This window comes from Ambystoma mexicanum, chromosome 8 (genome assembly GCF_040938575.1).
Source record: "Ambystoma mexicanum isolate Mex_15411 chromosome 8, UKY_AmexF1_1, whole genome shotgun sequence".
Taxonomy (NCBI): Eukaryota; Metazoa; Chordata; class Amphibia; order Caudata; family Ambystomatidae; genus Ambystoma; species Ambystoma mexicanum.
In genome coordinates, this window is record NC_090929.1 from 779,790,668 (window position 1) to 779,817,399 (window position 26,732).

Sequence of the window (26,732 nt, forward strand, 5' to 3'; positions counted from 1 at the left end):
TTGGTGTACCGGAGGGTATGTGCCACTGCCCCTGCATGTGTCCCAGACAACCCTACTATCAGCAGCCATCAGTCCACAAACACATCTGAGCTGCATTGTGTGCTTCAACACCAATATTTGTCTAAGCTCACCCTCAGTGCTGTGACTAAGCCTGCATGTGCAACTCGCCTGGTGCAAGCTTTGCTGTGTCGTGGCCCCCCTGTGATGCTCACCTTGCCTGGAGTTCCTTGGAACATGTCAGCAGTTCTAGGATGTGGGTCTGCAATCACTGTGCCTCTGCTTCTCCACACATGTGCATGTGGGCACCAACAAACGGGTCCAGAATTCCGTCGTCCAATGGGACATGTCTGCTGGCAAAGGTGCTCTGGAGGCTCATCCCCCTGCAGAAAGGGCATGAAACACATGATTAATGCTTCAAAGTCATCTGTGTGTGTCTCATCAGGCATCTCATTACTTGACCATGTCAGAGAGTCACATCACAAATCACACCATCAGTCCGTCTTTCACCTACAAAGTGTGGAACACTATCTACAGCATGAATTGCAACAAGCACATGTACAGGAAAGAAATGAAACATACTACACAATGCATAGCAATCAATGTCCACATTAATCATGACACACCCCATCTAGCAAAAGCTGAACAGTGGACAATGACACCTAAATCATCCCCACTAGGGGTGTCAACACAAGTCACACAGCACCAGACATGCCACAGATATGACAGTCCAATGCCCTTGTGTAAAATGCTGTAACACCGAACCATCCTTGCGAGCCCATGGATAAGGGAGGCAGGAGTGGCATATGTGAGTCAAGGAACCCAAGCAGCAAACACATACACAAGACAACCATGAAGGGCCCAGCTGGAACAGACAGTGGATGCCTTCAAAAGCCACAAAGCACCGCACCGTCACATGAAAGCACAATAGACTAGCAATTTTAAACTAAATCAACTATTAACTAATTACACTAACTATGGAAAACCTACATTACCTATTTAAACTAACTATCAAACAGAAACTTAACTAACTAAACTAAAAGAAAAATCAAAAATGGCCACATACGACCCGGGGGGAGGGGAGGCACCCAGGAGGGGGGAGGTACAGCGTGCTGCTCAACATCCACATGCAATGATGCTGAGCCAAAAAAAAATCCTCCATGGGCTCAACGCCTGCACAGCACGACCTATGTGGGAGATAGATGGTCGTCCGAGTCTGGCTCATCCTGGAAAGGAGGACATGGCACAGTAGCCTGGCCACGCCTAGCCGCAGCTTGCCCCTCGTCAGCAGCAAGTCTGCCGGACGGGTGAGCCTGGTTCTGTGTGGCGATGTGACATAGGTCTGCATGCAGAACCTCACGTGATACACGTGCTTCCTCTTGCAAGGTAGCACGTGTAACACGGATTTCCTCCTGCAAGGCCTGGCTGGACAACCGCTGCACCTCCCGGCAAGCCTGTAGCTCAGCCGAGATGGTACACTCAAGCTGTGCAAACCTCTCCTCTGCTCGCTGCCTCTGGGACATCATAAGGACACCCAGAGTGGATCTGAGGGAAGCATACTCCTCCCTCAAGGCATCCATGTGCGCCTCTGCGTGAGCAGCAATTGCTTGACGCAGAGACGACATTTCAGCTTGGCGTGCCCTGTCTGAGGCCACCATGCCCAGCCTGCTCTCAGCGATGTTCTCCATTGCTGCCCCCTGCCGTTCGGAATTGGCAGTCATGTCTTGCTCCCACTCAGTATACAGCGGTTGCGCGCGGCGACCGCGTTGCTGGGCTTGACCCCTGCGGGACCCAAGGACCGGGGGTCCTCGCTCTGTTGGCACCGCCTGCGGCTGCACGACTACATGCCCCCGTCGACGTGATGTCCCAGGCACATCAGTAACTGGTGTGGAGGGTGACCCTGCGTCCCGATCCACCATGGGCGGAGGAACCAAGACTGTCTGATCCCTCAGTGCAGGGGTCGCAGACAGAGGAGTGTCCACATCAGAATCACTCACCCCTGACACATGGACTTGATGGTCATCCAACTCAACATGGACGTCAGAGTCGTCATCAAGGCTGGACTCATAGGCAGCCAGAGACAAGATGGACTGCAGCACTTGGGGGTTTTCGTGGCCTACCACCCCACGACCCCCACTAGTGCCGGGTTGATGTGGCGTTACCAACCCTGTGTCTGGCATGACAACACCATCCTCTGCCTCCATTGCGTCATCACCTGAAAAATAGAGAGGAAAAGGTCAATACACATGTCAGAAGCACACGACACACACACACACCAACAGCAAAGGCATCAGGCAGACATGTGACACACAACATATGACCTGGCATGCATGCTGGGTCTACTTTGAATAGCTTCTGTGATCAGACCTGTTGAAAGGTGGCAGTTTCCATGGAAGTGGGTCTATGCAGTGCAGAAAATGTGTATGCCACTCACTACCTACATGTACAAGCACTACATGGTGTGTGCCAGGAAATGTGAAGGCAGTGCAATGTCAAAATCAGACATCACGTGCATTGTGCATTCAATGTGTACCATGTCTAGAAGCCAAGCACCCCTCCACCCCAGTACCAAAGCAGGGATGCCTAGCATGGTATCAAAAGGCTTACCATACACCTGTGTATTGACAGGCAGTGTTGACTGGCATCAACAGCTTCATGTGATTCAAATTACAACACTGCAAATGATGCTGGGACAGTGGGCAGGACACATGATGGAAACTCCGGAGGCCGCCCACGTGTGAAGAAGACACAACAAGAGTTGGACAGAGTCATTGGCCATTGAACAGGCTGAGGCCTGTGAGCCACACAGATTGTCAGAGCCTAAACATGTGTGCAACGCAGGACTGAGCCACAGTTGACATGGGAAGGCTGATGAGATGGCAGGCAATGTATGTAACCAAGGACTTATATTACAGTGATCATCCAGTCAAGGACACATAGGGGCATGCGTGTAATGCACATGGAGCATGAATGGGCACTCATGTCCCTGCGGGACATCTGACCCATGCACAGTACAAGTGAGATACCCTGCATCGAGTACTAAGGCTGTACCACATGGCATATGTCTGGCAGATTCTACGCTGGAAGTTAGCATCTACACAGGACACATGAACAAGAAACTACACATTTGCAAGATTGGAGCCGACCAGTGCAAAGGTGGAACTGGGGTGCAGAGTGGCGGAGGAGGGGCAAGGGAGCATGCCTACATGGAGTCCCGCATGCAGGCAGAGGAGACATGCATGACGGTAGCATTGCATTACTTACACATCAGAACCATGTACACGTCACATGTAGCAGCAATCATGCACAACACATCCCACAAGTGAAACACACACGTCCTCAACAAACACGCATCAACACTCACTGGACTGGGCATCAAAGTCCAGCTTCTCTCCCACTCCTTCGACCAATTCAGGTGGTATGAACTCCGCAACGAGAGCCTCATGCGGAGTGAGTTCTTCCTCCTCTGGTGCAGGCCCACCGCCAGTCACCAGAGTCAAGTTGTAATTTGAGGCACGCTTGGCCTTAGTGCTGCGCTTGATGTCATTCCAATGCTTTTTGCACTCCTGCGCCGTGCGCACCTCATGGCCGAATGAACTGACATGTTCCGCAACATGCTTCCAGTGGGTGTCACGTTGGGCAGCCGTGGTCTGACTATTGGCACCCACTAGCATGTCACGGCTGTGGCCCCGCACGTAGTCCACGAGGAAGTCCAGTTCCTGCTTACAGAAAGGCTTCTTCCTCGACGTGCAGGAGGTCGTGGCTGTGTGTGGGGTCCCAGCCTGTGCTGCAGGTGCAACCTTCCTCCTCTTGGACTGTGGCGCAGACCCTGGCTGGCTAATGCCGCCCTGACCAGCATTGCCAGTGGGTTCGGTGGATTGAGCCAAGGGAGTGGCAGGTGGAGGGATGACCAGAGGCCTGACTTGTGTCAGTGGCAGCTGGGTGCCCACTAATGGACCCTGCGCAGCAACATCAGCTGTGGCAGGGTGGTTGGCCGCAACGGTCCTGGTTGGCAGACTCACAACCGGGGTGCTGTTGGGTGCATCTGCCCCTGCACTTGCCAACACCCGGCTGTTCGGGGCAGCAGATGACATGACTGCCCCAGGGACAGGTGTCTTGGTCTGAGCAGCCCGGCCTGCCCCTATGGTTTCCCCCCTGGCCTGTTGGAGATCTACCAAGGGCTCTTCAAGTGCCAACGCAGCCTGCGCTGGCAGACCCTGAGCCTGGGTGGCGGTGTCCACAGCTGCACCTGCAGCTACCACCACCCTTGGGCCCGTGGCAGTCGATGGAACGGACTGCCGGGTCATATGGGTGCCAGTTCCAGATGCAGGAGCTGCATCCCCCGGAACCACAGGGGGTGGTGGCATGGCTGCACCGACACATGGCACAACATTGTGCTCAAGTGGCGCACCCCTGCCTCTTCGCCCTCTGTGGCTGCCCTGGACACCCTGGAGTCCCCCTACTCCCTGGTCACCACGGCCACGTCCCCGACCACGCCCGCCACGAGGAGTACGCCCAGCTGAGGCGCCCCTCACCTTTGGTGGCCTCCCAACCATGGCACAGATGTAGTAGTGCTGGCACAGATGGAGTGGTGCCAATGGGAGGTGTACACCACAATTGACCTGGGCAATCGGGGTGAAGGGGATGGGAAGCAAGATGTTAACAGCCCCCCTGCACCTGCAAGGCTGTATGTGACCCCGGTGATGTGGTGACGGGTCACGCAACGCTCAGGCACCCCAAAACTGCAGTAAAACCGTGCACGCAACCCTGCAGCCTACGTGCGTGGATTCAACCTCCCGCAGTACGCGGTGGCACCCAGTAACATGAATAACGCGTACGCGTGGGACACGCAGGCTACTATGACATTGAAAATGGGTGCGATACACAGGGGCACCCGCAGTGGGAAAAAGAGCGTGTGTGACTCACCGTCTGACTAGCGCGATGCAGAAAAACACGCGTAGCCAATACCCCCGCAAAAAGAAGAGATACGTCCTTGATAGCTGTGAAGTTGTGATGGCGCGCGAAACAACAGGAAGCAGCAACACACGTCGGTCTCCACGAAAGGCACGTACAGCGAACTGCTGGGCCCGCTCACCTTTAACCCATGCTGAGGGAAATGCACGCGCGCGTCACGTCACTTACGCGCATAGGCCCTTTCCTGTATCACACGCGGACGTGCAGTTTCCACGCGTGCTTACGCGCATGGCCCTTTCCACATATTACACGCGGACGTGCAGTTTCCACGCACGCTTACGCGCATGGCCCTTTCCACGTATTACACGCGACCGCTCAGTTTCCACGCGCGCTTACGCGCATGGCCCTTTCCACGTATTACACGCGGACGTGCAGTTTCCACACGCGCTTACGCGCATGGGCCCTTTCCACGTATTATACGCGGACGTGCAGTTTCCACACGCGCTTACGCGCATGGGCCCTTTCCTCGTATTACACGCGGACGTGCAGTTTTTCACGCGCGCTGAAATGCGCATGCACGTCTGTACGTGTCACGTCACAGGGGCGCTTGCGCTTGAGGGGACTTCTGTCCAATGAAAATGCATATGCGTGCAGACGCGCTTACGCGCTAAGGGCCTTTCCTCGAATTACACGCTGACGTGCAGATTTTTCACGTGCCAAATCACTCCGTATCAAGCTGGCCACGTGTATGCACACGGAAGACCACGCTCCTGCCCAGAAGGCCGAACTACTGCCCCCCAGAGCCCCGAGCACGCTCCCACCTGCCATCTGCTGCTGCCTGACTGCCTGCTGCCCACGTGCACTGCCATTTGCTGCCTGCACATCAGCCAGGGGTGCTGTTGCTGTGACCACCCCTGCTGGAACCGAAGACTCCCGACTGGGATTCCATCGCTCCACAGCCCAGCCCCAGGACCCAGTTGCCCACCCACTCCTGCCTCTGGGGTTGTCATGTCGGGGCAAACACCATCTGTGACCACTGATAACCCCCGGCCAGAGAGGCAGAGGGGCACCAGCTTCAGTGCCACCGAAGTTGGTGTCCTGGTGGAGCAAGTCCTGGGGCAGTATGATGCCCTCTTCGGAAGTTCCCGCGCCGACAAGGAAGGACGGACTCGGATCTGGACTGACATCGTGACTGCCATCAACGCGGAGGGGGTGGCAGTCCGCGACTTACAACATGTCAGGAAGCGCTGGGAGGACTTCAGGTCCAGGACCCTGAACAAGGCCCGGCGCCTCTTGAAGGCAGCGGATGCCAAGGGGCGCCGGGGCCACTTGTCGGAAGAACAGATGAGGGTCCTGGAACGCATATCCCCAGCGCTCCACGTCCAGGTCCTAGAGAAGCAGACCCGTCTGGAGTCGAGCAGTGCGTGTGGTGATTATTCGGTAGTGTGCAGGTTGCACATCTGTTTGTATGGGGTCGAGTATGGGTGGGGGTGTACAGGGCCGTGGGGCTGACACATGCGAGGGCTGTAATGTGTGAGACATGGATGGTGCTTGTGTGTGTAGGCTTGCATGCCAAATGCAGTTGTGTGGGCACACATGTTTGGATGAATGTGTATGTAAGTAGACATGTCCGTGATGTCACGCATGTATGTTGTTTTCGGCTGCATGTATGAGCACTGTGTACATGTGCATGTGTGTGTATTTGACAAGGGTGCAACAGTGATGCAACATGGATGCATGTGACAGCGGTATGTGGAAGCCTGATTGGCAGATGTGACATGGATGCCCGTCTGAACAGTGCGACACTTGGCAGAGGTGTACACATGCATGCAAGTGTGGTGGTGTGTGTACATGTGTGGTGCACTTCCTGTGTTGCATGTGATGTCTGGCTCCCCTTTGGCTGCTCATGCTGTTGTATGTGTATGGATGGTGGTGGCAGTTGCGATATGGCTGTGGTATGGCTCATGTGTGCGAGTTGTAATGACATGTGTGTTGGGGATTGTGATGACATGTCTGAGGTTTGCCAATGCCACTCATGTGCAACTGTCATGTGTGTATGTGTCCATTGTACAGTGCCCTGATGCCTGTGTTTTGTTTCTCCCTGTCTTCAGCGTCAACTGATGAAGAGGGCAGAGAAGGTGCTGTGGAGCACAGCGGCGGGGATCCCACCGCCAGCCGGAGACGCAAGGCCCGGCTCCCCTCCCGTGTTGTCATCTCGTCGGGGAGTGAGGAGTCCGGTGCCGCGTCCCAGGCCGCAGCTGCCGGGGGGAGGTCCAAGAGGCGGAGGTTGGAGTTGGACTCCTCGGCAGCAGAAGGGGCAGCTGGGACCCCACAGGGCCCAACAGGGGAAGATGGCACGGAGTCATCCAGGTTGGTGGGGGGTTTGGTGGAGGAGGAGGCCGTGCAAGCACCAGAGACAGGGTCTGGAGGTGGGGATCCCACTGGTGCTAGTGGTGCAGTGCAGGACCAGGGACAGGAGGCAGCACAGGCGGCCGCGGAGGTGCCTGTGTGCAATCCTGTCCCCGATCCTGTCCCTGCGTCATCTTGCACCAGCAGGGATGCCTACGTCCAGACCCGTTTTCAGGCAGGGGATGAGCTGACGTCAACTGGCCTTCCTCTGCCTGCGGACGTGGCTATCCAGGTCCGGGTTGAGCCTGTCCTGGCTGGTGTGGCGTTGCGTCAACGGGCCATGCGAGGTGACCTGCAGTCTTTTCATGGAGAGACTGCACGTCATCTCGAATGGCTCGTTGACCACGTCAGCCTGCTGGGACAGGTCACCCAGGCCGGATTCCTCCGTCTGATGGGGCTTGCTCCGACCCCCTCCTCAACTGGACCCCCAACGCGCCAGTCGTCCTCTGTGCCATCTTCCCACCCATCAGTCACCTGGGTGCCCTGTGGAGCTGCCTCTGACGGTGCGGCCAGGCTGGTGGAGGAGGCATCCCTGCCACAGTCGGGAGTCGGACGTCCAGCAGGGGTGGCCACATCTACGACTGCACCCCAGCCGGCGGAGGATGTGCAGGCAGCAGGAGGCAGTGCACGGGCAGAGGCAGAGCAGCAGCAGCAACATGGTGGGAGCCATGAAGGCTCGGGGCCTTCGACATCGGAGGGGCAGGCATCGGCCGGAGGGCAGGTTGACCCAGGACGGGGTGTGTCTTCTGTGTGGCAGCGGTTGGGCCAGCAGATAGGTGCGGAGCGGCGGCGGGCGGAAGAGGCGCGGCTCACAATGGTCAGGGCGGAGAACTCCATGCGGAGGGCCCTGAGGCGGGCCGAGTTCCTCGAGGCAATCCGCAGGGGGTTGGAGGAGGACACGGCGTCGACCCTGCGGACCCTCAGGGACATGGAACAGGACCGCCTCCGGGACATCGAACAGGAGTTCGATGATGCCCTGGCCCGGAACACCACGGAGTGAGCCGCTGGACTTGCCCGCCGCCTTTGTATATAGTTCTTTAGTTTTAGGTTTCCTTTGTTTCTTATTATGATTTGGAGTCGACGGACACTGCTCCACTTTTTGTATATAGTTGCATTTTAGTTAGGGTTTTTTGTAGGTTTCCTTTGTTCAGTTGGGCTCATGGACCCTTGGATGTTTTGTACATAGTTCTCCATTGGATTGATTTCATTTTTGATGTGACTTTGGACAACATTTTTTTGGATTTTGATTTGTAGTTTTTATTTTTTTTAGACGGACATGCAGCTTCTCTTTTTTTCTTTGCCATTGTAGTTTGTTTCATTTCATTTCCATTATTTTTTTTTAATACAATTTTGTTTTCATACTTCACTGTGTGGTATCATCTCATTGGTTTCATGCATTTCATGTTGGGTGTTTTCCCATTCAATTTCAACCATTGTGTGTGACGGACATGGGTTCATTTGCTTTATGAACATTGGGGGTGTAACATGCAATTTCTATTTCCATGTGGGTGAATGGGTTACTTGGTAGGGCTTTTTGGCTGTGGAGGCTGACCATTACACACATGATTGGGGATTGTGAGGACCTGGTGGAGGCTGCCCATGGTGGCTGGGGGGTGGGGGTGGTGGGAGACATGAGTGGGGGCCTGGTGGAGGGTGCCCCTGCACTGCTGGGGGGTGGGGGTGGTGGGGAACATGAGTTGGACATGGGTGGGGGCCTGCTGGCAGGTGCTCCACAGTGCTGGTGGGTGGGGGTGGTGGGGAACATGAGTTGGACATGGGTGGGGGCCTGCTGGCAGGTGCCCCACAGTGCTGGGGGGTGGGGGTGCAGGGGTACATGAGTTGGACATGGGGGGGCCTGGTGGAGGCTGCCCCTGCACTGCTGGGGGGTGGGGGTGGTGGGAGACATGGGTGGGGGCCTGGTGGAGGGTGCCCATGCACTGCTGGGGGGTGGTGGTGGTGGGAGACATGAGTGGGGGCCTGGTGGAGGGTGCCCCTGCACTGCTGGGGGGTGGGGGTGGTGGGAGACATGAGTGGGGGCCTGGTGGAGGCTGCCCCTGGTGGCTGGGGGGTGGTGGGGATAGGGGACATGAGTGGGGGCCTGGTGGAGGGTGCCCCACAGTGCTGGGGGGTGGGGGTGGTGGGGAACATGAGTTGGACATGGGTGGGGGCCTGGTGGCAGGTGCCCCACAGTGCTGGGGGGTGGGGGTGCAGGGGTACATGAGTTGGACATGGGGGGGCCTGGTGGAGGCTGCCCCTGCACTGCTGGGGGGTGGGGGTGGTGGGAGACATGGGTGGGGGCCTGGTGGAGGGTGCCCCTGCACTGCTGGGGGGTGGTGGTGGTGGGAGACATGAGTGGGGGCCTGGTGGAGGGTGCCCCTGCACTGCTGGGGGGTGGGGGTGGTGGGAGACATGAGTGGGGGCCTGGTGGAGGCTGCCCCTGGTGGCTGGGGGGTGGTGGTGATAGGGGACATGAGTGGGGGCCTGGTGGAGGGTGCCCCACAGTGCTGGGGGGTGGGGGTGGTGGGGAACATGAGTTGGACATGGGTGGGGGCCTGGTGGCAGGTGCCCCACAGTGCTGGGGGGTGGGGGTGCAGGGGTACATGAGTTGGACATGGGGGGCCTGGTGGAGGCTGCCCCTGCACTGCTGGGGGGTGGGGGTGGTGGGAGACATGGGTGGGGCCTGGTGGAGGGTGCCCCTGCACTGCTGGGGGGTGGGGGTGGTGGGAGACATGAGTGGGGGCCTGGTGGAGGGTGCCCCTGCACTGCTGGGGGGTGGGGGTGGTGGGAGACATGAGTGGGGGCCTGGTGGAGGCTGCCCCTGGTGGCTGGGGGGTGGTGGTGATAGGGGACATGAGTGGGGGCCTGGTGGAGGGTGCCCCACAGTGCTGGGAGGCGGGGGTGGTGGGGAACATGAGTTGGACATGGGTGGGGGCCTGGTGGCAGGTGCCCCACAGTGCTGGGGGTGGGGGTGCAGGGGTACATGAGTTGGACATGGGGGGGCCTGGTGGAGGCTGCCCCTGCACTGCTGGGGGTGGGGGTGGTGGGAGACATGGGTGGGGGCCTGGTGGAGGGTGCCCCTGCACTGCTGAGGGGTGGGGGTGGTGGGAGACATGAGTGGGGGCCTGGTGGAGGGTGCCCCTGCACTGCTGGGGGGTGGGGGTGGTGGGAGACATGAGTGGGGGCCTGGTTGAGGCTGGCCCTGGTGGCTGGGGGGTGGTGGTGATAGGGGACATGAGTGGGGGCCTGGTGGAGGGTGCCCCACAGTGCTGGGGGGTGGGGGTGGTGGGGAACATGAGTTGGACATGGGTGGGGGCCTGGTGGCAGGTGCCCCACAGTGCTGGGGGGTGGGGGTGGTGTGAGACATGGGTGGGGGCCTGGTGGAGGCTGCCCCTGCACTGCTGGGGGGTGGGGGTGGTGGGAGACATGGGTGGGGGCCTGGTGGAGGCTGCCCCTGGTGACTGGGGGGGTGGGGGTGGTGGGAGACATGGGTGGGGGCCTGGTGGTTGGTGCCCCTGGTGGCTGGGGGGTGGGGGTGGTGTGAGACATGGGTGGGGGCCTGGTGGTGGGTGCCCCTGCACTGCTGGGGGGTGGGGGTGGTGGGGAACATGAGTTGGACATGGGTGGGGGCCTGGTGGCAGGTGCCCCACAGTGCTGGGGGGTGGGGGTGCAGGGGTACATGAGTTGGACATGGGGGGGGGCCTGGTGGAGGCTGCCCCTGCACTGCTGGGGGGTGGGGTGGTGGGAGACATGGGTGGGGGCCTGGTGGAGGCTGCCACTGGTGACTGGGGGGGTGGGGGTGGTGGGAGACATGGGTGGGGGCCTGGTGGTTGGTGCCCCTGGTGGGGGGGGAGTAGTGCAAGTTGACATGTGGGTTGGCTGGTGGGCATGGGCATGGTGGGTGGGGTGCCTGCATGACATGTGCTGGGTAGGCCTCTGTGGTGTGAGCCACCTGCAGGGGCCGTGGAGGGTGTAGAGGGAACACCTGGGAGGACCCACACGTGCAATTCACATGTGCTTCTCCCCGCGCACCCCTGTAATACACGTACCCTGTTGATATCACGCACACCTGTAATACACGTACCCTGATGGAATTGCGTGTGTAACTTCCCGCGCACCCCCGAAATACACGTACCCCGCTCCCCCAGGCCCGATCGCGTGTAAATGTTCACGCGAACCCCTGAAATACACGTAGCCCGCTCCCCCAGGCCCGATCGCGTGAAGAAGTTCACGCGAACCCCTGAAATACACGTAGCCCGCTCCCCCAGGCCCGATCACGTGTATAAGTTCACGCGAACCCCTGTAATACACGTAGCCCGCTCCCCCAGGCCCGATCGCGTGCAAATGTTCACGCGAACCCCTGAAATACACGTAGCCCGCTCCCCCAGGCCAGATCGCGTGTGTGACTTCCCGCGAACCCCCGGAATACACGTACCCCGCTCAATCGCGTGTGTAACTTCCCCCGCACCCCTGAAATACACGTACCCCGCTCAATCGCGTGTGTCACTTCCCGCGCGCCCCCGAAATACACGTAGCCCGCTCCCCCAGGCCCGATCGCGTGTAAATGTTCACGCGAACCCCTGAAATACACGTAGCCCGCTCCCCCAGGCCCGATCACGTGTAGAAGTTCACGCGAACCCCTGTAATACACGTAGCCCGCTCCCCCAGGCCCGATCGCGTGCAAATGTTCACGCGAACCCCTGAAATACACGTAGCCCGCTCCCCCAGGCCAGATCGCGTGTGTGACTTCCCGCGAACCCCCGGAATACACGTACCCCGCTCAATCGCGTGTGTAACTTCCCGCGCAACCCCGAAATACACGTGCCCCGCTCGCACAATTGCTGTATGTTGCCACTTTTGTAATGCGCAGGGACGCTACCGCCTGCCTTCGTGTGGCGGATGTGTATCGGCTTGTGCGTGTCTTTCGCTGTGCGTGGCTTTGCCCTATTCGATTCCATGAATACGTGTGGTTCGGGTGCGTGTGGGCGTTCCGTCTGCTTCCCTGCAGTACATCCCCAGTTACGCCCTTGTTTTCGCGAGTTGTTCCCCATTCCGCGCGTTACGCCCCGTGTTCCGCCCACTTTCTAGTGTATGCACCGAGGTTGTGCGCTTTCACTGTGCGCATCGCGCACGTCTTTCGGGATGTTGCAGTGACGTGTGCGCCATGCACGGGTTTGGCGCACATCCCGAGGTAAACACGCGCAGGGACTTCCATGAATCGCACGCGTGCGCGTGCGCCTGTTTTTTTCCGCTTGCGCTTGCTTGCGCCTGCTTGCGCCTGCTTGCGCGTAGATTTTCGGCGCACGTTTGTTCCATGAATCGGCCCCTTAATGTTTTTGATCTCACTCTGAAAGGTTTACATACTGGTCATGATATGATCTAAGTAATTTATAACACGCTTGTATAGAAGGGAAGGGGAAGGAATGAAAAATAAAGGGAAAAGTATGAGGACGGGGCAAGAGGTAGAGGTTATGGGGTACATGGGGCAGAATCCCCCATAAAGAAGATAAACCAAAACGGCGGTCAAAGTAAAAGACAAAAATGTTGCACATTTTTCAGGAAGTTGTGTAAAATGGGCAATTAACGTTTTTGACACAGAAGGAGCCTTGCCCGTTGTTCATAGAAGGGTTTTCAGGGTGCTGTTCAAAAAGTAGGTTGTCCAGTAAATTGAGCTGCTCTTCAGTTCACTCTATTGTCAACTGTTAACCTAATTAGGCAACTGCAGTTTAGGGAAGTGGAAGGAATTGGGTGGTTTATAAGCACATTTTTCACAGAGGAGCCCAGTGATCACTTAGGAGGTGGCCCAGTCTCAACAACACCTCAGAGGTCCTCAAAGGTTTACTGGCAGCGCTCAATAACTGCTTGGGACGCTGCCTCAGGGCTGTATCCTTAGCAGCGATCCTTCATACTGAAATCACTCCTATCCTGGAAGTGCACTGATGCCCACCTAATTATCTCTATTATACAAGTAGGCATTCATGAATGAGTGCTGTCCTTTAGGCTCACGTGCCCTTACATTGTTCGCTGAAAGAGTCCCTCTGCTCCTCAGTGCTCTGAGGTGGCCTTACTGTGGCATAAAGCACTTTTGAAGCAACAATCGTGCCTTGTATGGTACAGTCTTGTAACACACGTAGCTCAAGCACATGAACCCGGAACTATGCAGCAACTGCACTCTCAGACAACATATTGGGCCTCATTACGACCCTGGCGCTAAGGGATTACCGGTACCGGTAAGGGTACCCGTACCGGTAATCCCTTAGTGCCTGATTACGAGGTCCCTTTGCGGGTTGGGGAATTTAACGCCTGCTTTTTGCAGGCATTAAAAACCAACCCACAAAGGGACTTTGGTGCTAAGTACGGTGCCGCAGTTTGCGGCACCGTACTTAGCGCCTTCCCCATTCCCATTGAGCCCTATGGGGCAAAAATGGGAATGGGGAAGGGCCATGGCGGAGTCGGTAAGTTACCGGCATGGACCATGTTGCGATTAGCACCATGGTCCAACGCCAGGGTCGTAATGAGGCCCATTGACAGAGTATCACACTATTCTGCCACTTTTCTGAGTGCTGGCCATGAAAAATTATCTAGAGTGCATCCACAGATGCATAGCAGCCCATCCTACTCTAACTCTCCAACTACATTCACCTTTCACACAGTTTATTCTAGAACAGGCCACATCTGGCATCCCAGTTTAGACCAGTGTTACCCACTTCTGCCTGCATCTGCACCACCACAAACTCCCATCCTTCGCTAAAACCATGTTTGAGTTGAATATAGCCTGATGCAGTTTCTGCTATTTTAATGCAAGTGTGCTTTCTTGCAGGCAGAACGCAGCAGGACCACTGGCACCCAGAGAATTTTCTGAGGAAAAAAAACAAAGGCAGTCATTGAATTTGCAGGCAGAGGGGTACGAAAATCGTTTCCTTTTTAGGGGGGAATGAATTCCGCTTTCAACTGAGTATTCAGCCCAATTCCAGCTCAGAAATAGATATTCAGCACTGGCCAAATCATTTCTTGATATTCGGCATCAAGACGAATACTTTGCCTCCTCATTTTAAAGGAATGTAACAACTATCGAGTGCCGATTGCCAAAGGGAATGTAAGTAACATTTGGAAGAAAGCCTTCCTGATTAAATATAAGAGTAAGGTGCATATGTTTGTGCATTGAAGTTGAGCAGTGAGGATAAATCAGAGGTGAGCATGGTGTGGTTCCTCTGCGAGAAGTTCATGGAGAAACCTTAATACATAATAAGAGGTTGAGACATGTAGTTCTGGGATAGTCAGTTGTGTCATGAAGAGTGAATTCCTCCATTCAAGAGTCCTCTGAGGAACGACATACTGGAAAATGTCTCCAGTTTCTCTATGAGCCAGTAAGCCAGATGGATTATAAAAAGGCATAGGTGTGAGGACTCTGCATGCTCTGTTGGTGAAATTGGCAGATGGAGGGGGGGGGTGTTAGAAAATCGGAAGACTTCTCAACCGGCTGGCTACCTCTTCTATGTCAATAGGGCTGGCGGCAGGGGGCATGGCCAATGGCCAAACAAAGTGGATGGCAGCCAGTTGAGCTCCATGGGCTCGCCCGTCGATATCCTGTAAATATCCTTCCTCCAGCCTCACTTATTGCGCATTTGGGACAGGGAAGCTCCCGAGACACAGCACAGTGGATTTCCTTCCGTGAGCTGCAGGGGAAGACTGTAAACGAGCCACAGATGGGCCGTTCCCACTGCATGGTGGACATCGTGGAGCCCGAATCGGGCAGAGCTTCCAGTCTGCTGGATGGTGGAGGACGAGGCTGATCGCGCCGTTCCCACATTGGGTGGTGGCTACAGGACTCATGGATAGACCCAAGACTGGAGGCAGAGTGACACCAGAATCATGAGGAGACGACCCGGAGGTTTGTGCTACGACTGGGCAGCGGTCCCGAGCAGCGTTTGGGGGGGGTCAGTTGTGTCAGCAAGCAACTGAGGGGTGTAGGGCTGGGATACTCCCTAGGGGCCAAAGGGGCATAGCTATAAACCAGGCATTGGGGCCATATGTCAAACTTTTTTGTTTCGATTGGAGTTGGTCTGGTGCGGTCAAACATCCTAGATAGGTTTACCTGTTCCTGACTCTGTGCTTCGTATCCTGACTGCCGTCGCTAGAAGGCTGCCTATTGACTCAGAGTGTGGAGGTTGGAGTAGGCACTGATCCCTTCTCCACCTGGGGTAAGTGGGGACACCTTGACTGCCCGTAAGTGCACAGTGGGGGCAGTGTCTACACACACGAGGAAATTGGGTCAGAAGAGGATGGGTAAGGGACACTCACCATGCTGTCATCATGGTCAACGGCCAGCTCAATAACAAAAGCTCGAACAATGTTTGGGAGGTAAAGGAGGTTGATCCAAGCAGGCCCAGCACCTGGCTGGGGACCCTGGGGTGGCCATGGTGACTGACCGTGCAATCACCATGGAGAAGCTGATGAAGGTGGTCCAGGACTCTCGGTCCTCTCTAGAAAACAAGGTACAGACAGTGGTTGAAGTGGCCTTGGTCAGAGCCGACCTCCAAAAAGTCTGTGAGAAAGTGACAGAAGTGGAGAGGCGGAACATGGTATTACGGGGCAGGATTAATGTTCTTTCTTCGACAACAAAAACTTTAGAGGAGAGAGCGGAAGATGCAGAAGGTCACTCCCGCAGGAGCAATGTGAGGATTGTTTGAGTAGCAGAGGGAGAGGAATGCCCTTGTATGGAACTCTTTTTGGAGATAGTCTGAAGATTAAGGGTTTGTCAAAGTGGTTTTCAATCAAGAGGGTGTATAAAGTTCCCGGCAGGTGAGGGCACCCTTGCAAGCCATTGTGATGAAGCTCGACCTCTGAAGTGGGTAACTCAAGGATCATGATCTTCCCAGACTTCTCCAAAGGGGTGCAAAGGCAGCGCAAATCCTATGACGCCGCTGTGCAGAGGAAAATGAGGGAAAGGCACACCAAAAATGTTCTTTCCAGCCAAACTTACGGTACTGGCAGAGGGTCACTCCTTTCACAGTCCACAGGAGATTTGGCACTGGCTAGAGACCATGCAATTGAGTAGGATGGAGGACAGAAATGGGACTGAAGGGGTGCCAGGACTCTCTTGATCGGCCAAAACCTACGCTGAGACGACCAGGCCTGCTGGCGTCCCCACTCAAAGGGTGCTGGTGGGAGTGGATGGTACTTTGTCTCTGGAGGAAAAGACTGCAAGCTGTGCCGAATGGAGCTGACCAAGATTGTGTTATCCGGATTCCCCTAGAGCTAATGGGAAGATGACAGTGGGGAGATTTGCTATAGTGGCACTGTAACCTTGGGTGGACTGGCCTGCTGGGAAGGGATCTATGGAAGGAGGAGGAGGGCATAGATAGAGACATGGCGCCGGTCGTCATGCCAGTGGTTGGGAGATACAGAAGTACCACTGTACCAAGATACAGTGGGGAGGGAAGGTCTGGAGTGGGGGCCCGCTATCCACCTGGAGGTGGGGAGACGGGTGCGCTGCTATGAATTATTTCTCTTCTATTCCCCCAATGTAGTTATGCTTAGTTGATTGTTCTCATGTTGGGAGATAGAAACACCAAGTTCATAGGTTGTTTGGGGGGAGTTTGTTGGGGTAAATAGAGGATGGTTTTGTTGTGTTTTTTTACAGCCAGGGCACATGTATCTCAGAGATTAAACTATCACAATCCCAGATTCGAAGTCGCACACTAGCCACAAATTAGGGTAGAGCCCTAGTCACATTGGCACTGGGTGAGCAATTAGTTCAATGTGCATTTGATATGTTGTTAAGGAATATGACCCTAACTAGTTGTGTTGATCATAAAGGTTTTAATTGAACCCCCCCATTTCGAATAAAAAACGTCATAAAATAAAATTCGACATATTTTTTCGACATTTATTTTTCGACACTTTGACTTTCTACATTTTGTCTTTCTACATCATCAATATAAACCATCAAATTCACATTGAACTACTTCAGCACCGATGTGACTAAGGCTCTGTCCTCATTTTTGTTTAACCCAATATGGGATGGAAGGGCACCATCTCTCTTGAATACCATCACAGGCAGCAGGGTCGCTGCACAAGCATTATTCACCAGCAGTGACCTACACATTTTAGTGCCCTACCTGTTCTGCACATTACTCACATCCTACATATATTCTCCCATAACCGTTTTAATGAATGACATCAATGATCAGAACATTTTATGTATGTTTGGAATGTCAACGGTCTATGCAATAAGATCAAAAGGGGGGATGTCGTTGCAGACACTGAACAGGTATAAACCCATATTCGAATTTCTTCAGAATACGCAGATGTTGGCAACAGAATGTATGTGTTTAATAGACCTAATTGTGGATTTAATGTGCACGCTGGATTCAAAAGGGGACCCAGGGGAGTGATGGTGCCGATTCAAAAACATGTACCATTTGCAGTTTTGGCGGTGGTCTGGGATATTAAGGGGAGATTTGTATTGTTAACAGGGTCACTTAGAGGGGAGACTCTGGGGCTGCTCAATGTATATGCTCTGCTGCCATTGAATAAAGATCTCCTCCACAAGCACCAGGCGTTGTTCATACAGCATCAGGTGGACCAATGGCTTAAGGGTGGAGACTTTGATGATGTGATGAACAGTGGCCAGCATAGGTTACTGGGCCTGAAGGGGACAAATTGGAAACGGACAATACTCACAGAGTTTGAGGGTGCAAATGGTAAGCTACGACGTGTGGTACAACGTTCACCCGCTCAAGAATCGACTACTTTTTTTGTGCCACACTCTGATATTGAAAGCACAGCTCCTACCGGGAGGCATTTCTGATCACTCTCCATTGCTGGTTTCAATGGATGCGGAACCAAGTAGTGGTCGCTTTTACTGGCAACTGAGCGTGTATTATTTAGGATTCCCTTTGAGTTGAACACCACCTTGTGCGGTGCCCTGGCACATTCTGAGAAGTACATAGGGCAGTTATATGGGAGAGCCGTGATTTCCGTTTTCGCCGCCTGGGGACAGGAATGGCTAGCACAACTGCCAGATGCAGAACTATTGCTGATGCGCCTTAAGCAACAATTGGTTACTGATCGTTTACAGGGACTACAGGGCCAGCTGCTGCAAGCAAGGTATTCTTTCCACACCCTGCTACTTACACTACAAGACGAGCCCATCTGGTGTCCTGTGCTAGAGTATACAAGGTAGGGGATAAAGCTGGGAAACTACTGGCATGGCTGGAACAGCGAGACTCGCCCCCCCATAAATGTGCACTGGGTTTTCAAGGGCGACAGGGGAAGCTGTTACGGAGCACATCAAGATGTGAGATATCTATGCGCAGATTACTATAAGCAATTATACGCAGTCCCAGAGAGAATTAGCAGACTGGCATATATGGACCACTTCGAAGAGATCCCATCCCGCAAATCACAGTTCTGCAAGCAAAAGCTCTGGAGTGTGAAATCACACAAGAAGAAGTGGTAGCAGCAATATCATCACTCCAGTCAGGGAGGATGCCAGGACAGTTAGGGAGCATTCTCATTCTATGGCTAATATCCCTTACCTATAGAGTCCCCCAGCAGCTGTGCTGGATTTGAAGGGTTTGTTTCTTTTCTCCTGCTAAGAGTGAGACTCTTTTTCCCACTCTTAGGCATTTTTGCTATGTGTGTTCTAGGCTATTTTTGTGTTTAATGTCTATGGGATTTTCTCAACCCCATAGGAACCATCTTTATTCACATGTGTTACACAGCACTCTCCGTGCAGTGACACAGGGGTGTCGTAGAGACCCCCAAACATAGACTCCATACCCTGGGACTGACTACTGTCTCCAAGGGCATGTAAAGTCCCCATTGACTTTACTAGTCCATTTTTATGAACTAAACCAGTACAACCCATCTTACTATGGAGATACTGGAAAGGGTTAATAGTTTTTCCCCTATGTTCATTTTCGAGGGGGTACCGTACAGTCCCTCTCTCTAAAGTATCTGGCTGGTGGCAGTGGTTACTACCGTAAATATTCGACCGCAAATATTTCCCTATGGAATTTTCCCATTGTTCGAGGCTAACACTTTTTCTGACAGCCTCTAACATACCGCCAGTTTATTTTTATATTAACTTTACTCCGGTAGGTTTTATTTGCCAGAACTTTAATATAAATTATTTCTTGTGTCTTTCTCTAAACTCCTAACCCAGGTCGGGGATCCTTTGTTCGTCCTTTTGGCGGGCTTCTGTCAAGAAGCCCTCCTTCCGGCGCCACTGAGTCTGGGGCGGGTCCATTGTGTGGGAGGGGGAGTAGGACCCCTGGACAGGGTTGCCTCAGCAACCCATGTCACACTCTATCCTGGTAGGCTGGAGGGTCTCCCGCCAAGGATGACCACTCCACTGTGTGAGTGAGAGCTAGGCTGTATGAATGGGGCTCTTTTTGCATAAAAGCAGGGTCCTGAGGACTGGAAGAGCAAGACGTCGCCACTGGAACTAAGAAGCCGAAGAGGAGAGAAGCCAAAGACATCTGCAACGACTGAACCACCGGTGAAGCCCTGCTGCAGCGTCTCACCACTTTTCTCCACACAACGAGAGAAGATCTTCATCTGCAAGAGCCTTCTTCCCTTGAGCTGGTGGGGCCAACCAGTTTGCCAATCGCCTTCCTGGACCTGCCTTGGTCGAATCGACTGTACTCTGTACTCGGAGGCCGGATAGCCAGGCACCAGTCCACCTGGACCGCGATTTAAAGGAGCGTACCTTTTATTCGTCGGGCAGCACCGCGGCTGGTTTCATCCCAGGGTAGTGCAGTAACTCGAACCTTCCTCCGTGACGAGAGCCTCTCTTCCTCTGCTGGATCCCCCGAACTGCAGGAACTACCAGGAACAACCGCCACCGCAGGAGCCACTTCTTCATTTTAAAGGTACATTGTTCCAGCAGGCCGCCCTTTCTTCGCGGTAGAACTAAAGGCGTTTTAAATCCTTTACCTACCTGTTGGGTTGGCCGCCCTTCTCTCTTAACATTGTCTTTCACCTTCTGCATCCACCTTTTCAAAATCGTTAACCAAAGACTTGACTGCAGCTACAAGAACATTTTGCTCCTGGGCCCTTGCCCTGTACCACTGACTCTGGCACAGGCCTTTTGACTCTGGCTACATTTGTTAGAACTGCCTTCTTTAGATTGCTTATCAACTAGAACTGTGTTGGTGCACCTACTTCTTATAACTCCCTTTTTCTTCCCCTTTCTAAACCTTGTGAAATGCCATTTTGCTCAGTTTTCATTTAAGTATATTCTATACTGATGCACTGTCTTGCTTATACTGGTTCACAAACTTATGGGAAGTGTTGCTAGGGTGTGTAAGAGGATACTTCTGTGTAACTTGTGCTTTCCCTCCTTTGTGAGAAATTGCTACAGTATCCCTTGTGTGTGGTTGTTACTGTGCCGTTTTGCTCTGTTTTCACTCTGGCTCACTTGGTCTACAATTTAAATAGGGAGTGTGTATATTTTGCGTTGACTTATTTTAACTTGCTTGATGACTGTGATAAATGTGTTTTACTAGAAGTGTATAAAATAAATATATATCTACTTTTTTTAATCCAAAGCTTTGGTCGGTGTTTCCTTGTGCCATAGTACTGTAGGCCTATTGCGTAAACGCTGAATACTGCTCATCTCCCTCTTGAGATAAGTCTGACTGCTCAGCCACAGCTACCAACTAAATCTTTGTGGTACAGACTGATACCAAAGGGGATTTATTGCTCCCACCTGTAGTCCTAATCTTCTGTAGTGCTCCCTAAGGGAACGGCACAGGATTCTGCCTAACAAGGACCTAATGGTATCCCAGCGGAGATGTGGAAAAGGCTTAGTGATGCGTTATCTTAACCAATGTTATCAATCTTTCAGGATAGCATGAACGAAGGAGACCTAGCCCAGGATTTGCGACAAGCGACTCTCAACGTCAGCCCTAAAAAATACAAATCAGCGGACAAATGTGCTTCTTATAGGCCTGTTTCGCTCCTTATTAAGGAATCCAAAATACTGGCTAAAGTTCTGCCGATGAGGTTGACTAAGATATTGACTGCACTGATCCACCCGGATTAAAATGGTTTCCTGCCAGACAGGGCAACTCACATGAATATCCAAAGACTGTGGCCCTGAATATGGCTGATCGTATTCCGGAACCATTAGCATTAGTGCCCATTGATTTCAAAAAGGCTTTTGACTCAGTATACTGGGAATTTGTCTGGGTGGTATTGTTGGGAATGGGTTTCAGGCCGACCTTCCTACGATGGATTATATTGTTGTTCGGGTGGTCTTTGGCGATGGTCTGACTTAATAGGATAATATCTAGTCACTTCACGCTCGAAAGAGGACATGGCAGGGCTGCCCTCTATCCCGAAAAACACTTTTAATCCTAGCTTTCGAAACCCTGCCAATCTGGCTCAGGGGGGATCCCTTCATGAAAGGATTAATATGGCCATCAGGGCAAGAGGACCATTTCTCTTTGTACACGGATGACCTGCTGCTCTATTGGAACCTCAGAGGTCGATCCCAAGGGTAATCGAGATCTTAGCAAATGTATGGACGGCATAGTGATCTCAGGGTCAATTGGAGCATAAGCCTATTTCTGTTAATAGGAGGCTCCGAAGCAATTCGACAGCTGTGCCTTCAGAGTAGCCATTGGCTTATTTAAATATCTGGGCATTCATGTCTGTCGGGACTCCACCACCTTTCTTGGGTGCAATTTGAAGCCCATAACTGAAAGATGTATAACCGATACTACATTTCGGTCAGCGCTGCCCTGTCCCTGACGGGGACGACACCTATGTTTAAAATAATGACGCTGCCCAAATTTCTGTACATCCTGCACAATACCCCCGTTAGGAGTGCCAAGGGGGAATTTCAGATTTTTGAAAGAGCTCTGAGGAGATTGTTGTGGTGGGATGTTCAGGCAAGAATAGCCTTGCGGTCCCTATACGGGTCGGTATGGGATGGTGGAATTGGTCTCCCAGACCTTAAGAAATATTATTTGGCCTCTCAGCTGGCAGTGGCAAATGAATGGGTGGTTGGGACCAGTTCTGCCCACATATTTGACTGGAGCATACAGGTAAGGTTTACATGGACCTGCTGCAAACACTACATGGTGGAGGGAATCTGGTTGGGCTGCACTTTACTTCGCAACAGGTAGTACGTGCCTGTGAGAAAGCCATGAGGGAGGTGGGATTGGTTGGCGGGGGGTTGAGAGTGGTGACTCTGAAGGCCCCATTATGGAATAACCGAGACATGCAAGAGCAACGGAAATTGAATTTTGCTGCCCAATGGTATGCCAAAAATATACGAGTTATGGGAGATGTGCTCCTAGAGGGCCACCTGCGATCATTCCACGAGCTGCAGCTCACAACTGTCAATTTTGGATAATTACCAATATGTCCAATTCAGACATGCCAGGTGCTCAATTCCGAGGGCACTATGACTGCCTAAAACAGTCCCCGGTGGAAGCCAAAATACATATAGATCTTTTTGTTAGGAAGGCAATTTCGACTTTGTACCAAATTCTTTGTAGTTTTACCACACGCCCTTTGACAAAACTCCAACAAAAATGGGGGGCGGGTGTGGGCCCTCTTGAAGCAGAGGAGTGGCAAGAGGACTTAATCGCTGCCAGAGAGATCGCTATTTCAGCCTAATTTAGACTTAAACTGAAAATCTTGCATAGAACATACTACACCAAGGAATTGCTGTGTAGGTGGGGCCAGACAGCGGATTCCAACTGTTTACGTTGTTTCACTGGGTACGTTCTAACACACCATATTGTTATGTCTGAAGATCCAGAACTTCAGACGCAAGATCATAAAGTGCAGCAGTGTCTCAAATGGTCCCGAAGTTAATACTGCTTGGCATATGGGGTGAGACGGTTTACTTGCGTTATGAAAAACTTTTTATTTCAAACGCTGTGATAGTGGCTAAAAGAAATATCGCCATGCAGTGGGGGGCGAGAGAGGTACTCAGAGTGTCCAAGGGGGTGTTAGACATGGACAACTGCACGGCAATGGAGGAATGGGTCTACAGATCCAGGGGTTGCCACAACAAATTTGATAAGATTCGGGATAAATGGGGGAATGCAGAGTGACCCCATTGCTGCAGTGACAAGCATTTCATTGTTTAACCGGTTTAGATGTCTTATTTATGTTGTGATACTGTGGAGAATATAATGTTGGTTTAGTTGCTTGCAATATCATATGTGCTACTGAATGTTTTTCCCTGAGCTTTTGATTACTTTTAGAACAATATGCTATGATTATTGATTTGGTTTTGTTATTATGAAATCAATAAAAAGATGTTGCAAAAAACAAAATAGAGCTGGCGACAAGTAAGTTGCATGTCAGGCCGTGCAAGAAATGTAGTTGTCATTTGTATAGCGCACCAATATGACCTACATTTCCCAGCCCATATTGGCCTCTTTAGAGAACTTGGTTATTGGGAAATTGATTATTATAGGCTTGTCTGTCCAAACTGGAAAGCGGTATGGGAGAACTTTTCTGTGTGGACACTGAGATAGAGCGCACTGTACGTACTACCGTTTGTGATGCTGGGTTGAAGAGTGAAACAAAAAAAACCAGTAGTGCCATGCATCCCTTCGTTTGGTAGAAAGGAGATATAGAAAGTGGGTCTGGATTGAGATTTGGTCGAATTGAGCGACTGCCCAACAAGCAAATGCTTTCTTAGAGCTTGCAGGGTTTGGGTGGATTCGTCCACGTCAGACTTCACGAAATGTGATTACCCCTGCTCAAACCCTATCTGGCCTCTCTGGATTTCTCCTCTCCCATGTTTGGTATATGGGGAAGGGCGTCCTCTCTAACCGTGGGAGGGAGATGGAGTTTGCCTCACATGTACCCCCAACCAGTATCCTGCATGAGCAGACAAACCATTTATCTGTAAGGAAGGTTTGAAATTCACTGTCCACACAAGCTACTTTGCAACTCGCATGAGATTGCAATATGTGTGATTTACAATGGGAGTTGTACATTGCAGTATTCATTTTGTTCACTGCAACCTAGCACTTTTCATTCGTGAAGCCGGCCAATTTGAGTAAATATGGTCCCCGTCTTTTGTAAATCTGTTATTTTTGGTCTTGTGTGTTTTGATAAGGATGTGAACTTGATTAAAATAAAGAGAAATACATAAAACGTAGGAACACATTTCTATTAGTGCTTTCAGTTTTTTAGAAAAGTGTATTTTTGAAGTTTCGAACACGATTTATTAAATCAAATTACTATTCGGCTAAAATTCGGATTCGGCAGACTATTTGGCGGTACTATTCAGTATTCCGCTGAATACTAAATATGCTATTGGGTACACCCCTAGTCCTTTTTGTACCATTTCTACACATAGCTGTGGGGCTGATGCACTTAGTCCACATCCGCAGCTCCAAGATGCACTGTGTAGAACATACTCTCTCCATACTGATTTTAGTGCAGGCATTGAGACTTGAACCCAAATTGAAATCCGCCTGCATACAACAACCCAAATCCATTGGGATTCAAATACATGTCTGCCATGAACAAACACTGCAGTTAGTATTTACTATTGTTTTCACAAACGAGTGCTTACATGGAAGTGTACACACACATAAGTAGTCTTCTCCGTGCAATTTACCGGCGGGCACATCCAAAATCAGCCCTCTAGACATTTTCCACATATGTTTCCAAATTCTGCAAAGGGGTGAACGAGGTTAGAACTGTTTATCACGGTCTGCTTATGTGTATAAATCATCCAATTTACATTTGCGAATCCATGACGATCCGTTATAGTATGGCTGCTGGGTGGGAATCCACATTTAATTTTTGTCTACCCTTCAGGTGACCCTCATTTTTCAAAGATTTAAAAAAAAACACCAAACAAATGTGTACCATTAGAAGAAAACGTACATTTCACAGTAGACACTTAACAGCAGTGAAGATCTATTCAGCAGTTTTCAATCTTTATATTAGAAAACATCTTCTATGGAAACCACAACGTTTTTGCCACACGCCCCTTTTACATATTTTGACCCCCTTGACCAATCTTGCCAGAACTTGGCATGAATATGCTTCGCTGCCTAAACATTTTATGTAGTGAAAAAATCGGTCGAGGCGGCCATGCAATAATTCCCGTTTCTAGATTCTTCATTAGCCAAACTTACACAGCGCGCGCAATCTCCACATCTAGAACAATTTTTGTCTACCTTTTAAATAACGAATAATTTAGCAAATGCCTTACAATATATTGGATCAGAAAAAAATGAATTACGTTTTATGTAAAGGAACAATAAATATAATATCGAGAATAAATGGAATCTTTCTTCAGTAAGGGAATGACACGCCCTGTGTAAAAGAAAATCTCTTTAGTGCCTGGCTTTTTAATGACGAGTACAATTTCTCTCTGTCGTGTTTGTACTTGTACAGTCTGATTAAAAGGCTTAATTGCATTTTTTGTAATTTTGCAAAATGTACTTCCAAACTCATGGCGCATTTAAAAAAGCGGCGATCATTTCCTTCCTCAACATGTCTTTAAATTCATAACGTCAAGTGTCTGAAAGTAAAGGAAACGTAGCTACATTTTATTACGTGTGGCATTCTTTAAATACAGCCCATGAAATAGCTACGGGTTTAAGCTTTTCTACATAGCACCTCAATTGGCACAATTGCCATAACGCTCATTCATCTGCACGACCAAACAATGGCGACAGAGACATTGAGTTTACGTACCTTTTTTATTTGATCTTCTTTCAGCTTTGAAAAATAGAAAGATAGCAGGTGTACAGCCAACATGGTTTTAAAATGGTGATTTAAAAGGGCAACTATTCAGAATGCAATTTTAAAACCCAAGCAAATTGTTCTCAGTTTTCGACTGTGCACAAGCTGCTCACTCAGACCCGTCCCTTGGAATGTCTACGCTAGCACTTAGCGAGAGGGCTGGTTCAATGATTAAACCCTAGACCCTTGCTCTTATTGGTACGTGCATCATAAAGCTTATCCAGGGGTCAAAGTGCAGAGAACAATGGTGTCCCTGTTGATTCTTCTTTCTTTTCCGGAAAATAACTCTTTTATGTATGTCAATTTGAATGTAGAATCAACTATTTTCCCCGCCTAGTTCACGGAGAAAAACACAACGCATGAGTTGATTTTTAAAGCCAGAAACGGAGATTAAGGGGCAAATTGACCGGGGAGCCAGTTGTTGCAGTGTGGAGCACCGATGGCGCGTGTATGTGGTCCACTCACTTGACTGGAAGCAGGGTGGGGCAAAGGAGGAGCAGATAAGTCATTCTTTCTCCTGCAGCTGCTCGAAAGTAGTGGCAGATTAATTTTTAGTTTTGGCTATTCGGTGTTGCTTAGCAGCCAGCTTTAAAGCAAACACGATTGGCATAGGAACGCAACTAGAAGGGAGATGGACAGTGAAGAGGGACGTGAGTCTTCAGCAGAGG

At 51.7% G+C, this 26,732-nt stretch overlaps 1 protein-coding gene across 1 annotated transcript in view; it reads right to left on the reverse strand.

Moving 5' to 3' along the window:
* Nucleotides 1-26,398, reverse strand: part of LOC138472439 (hexokinase HKDC1-like) — a 1,340,644-nt gene extending 1,314,246 nt beyond the window's left edge. Inside the window, exon 1 of the mRNA XM_069610606.1 lies at nucleotides 26,017-26,398. Within this exon, the coding sequence (XP_069466707.1) occupies nucleotides 26,017-26,079 (63 nt within the window). The 5' untranslated portion in view covers nucleotides 26,080-26,398. The remainder of the gene's footprint in view (nucleotides 1-26,016) is intronic.
* Between the last annotated feature and the right edge of the window lie 334 nt (nucleotides 26,399-26,732).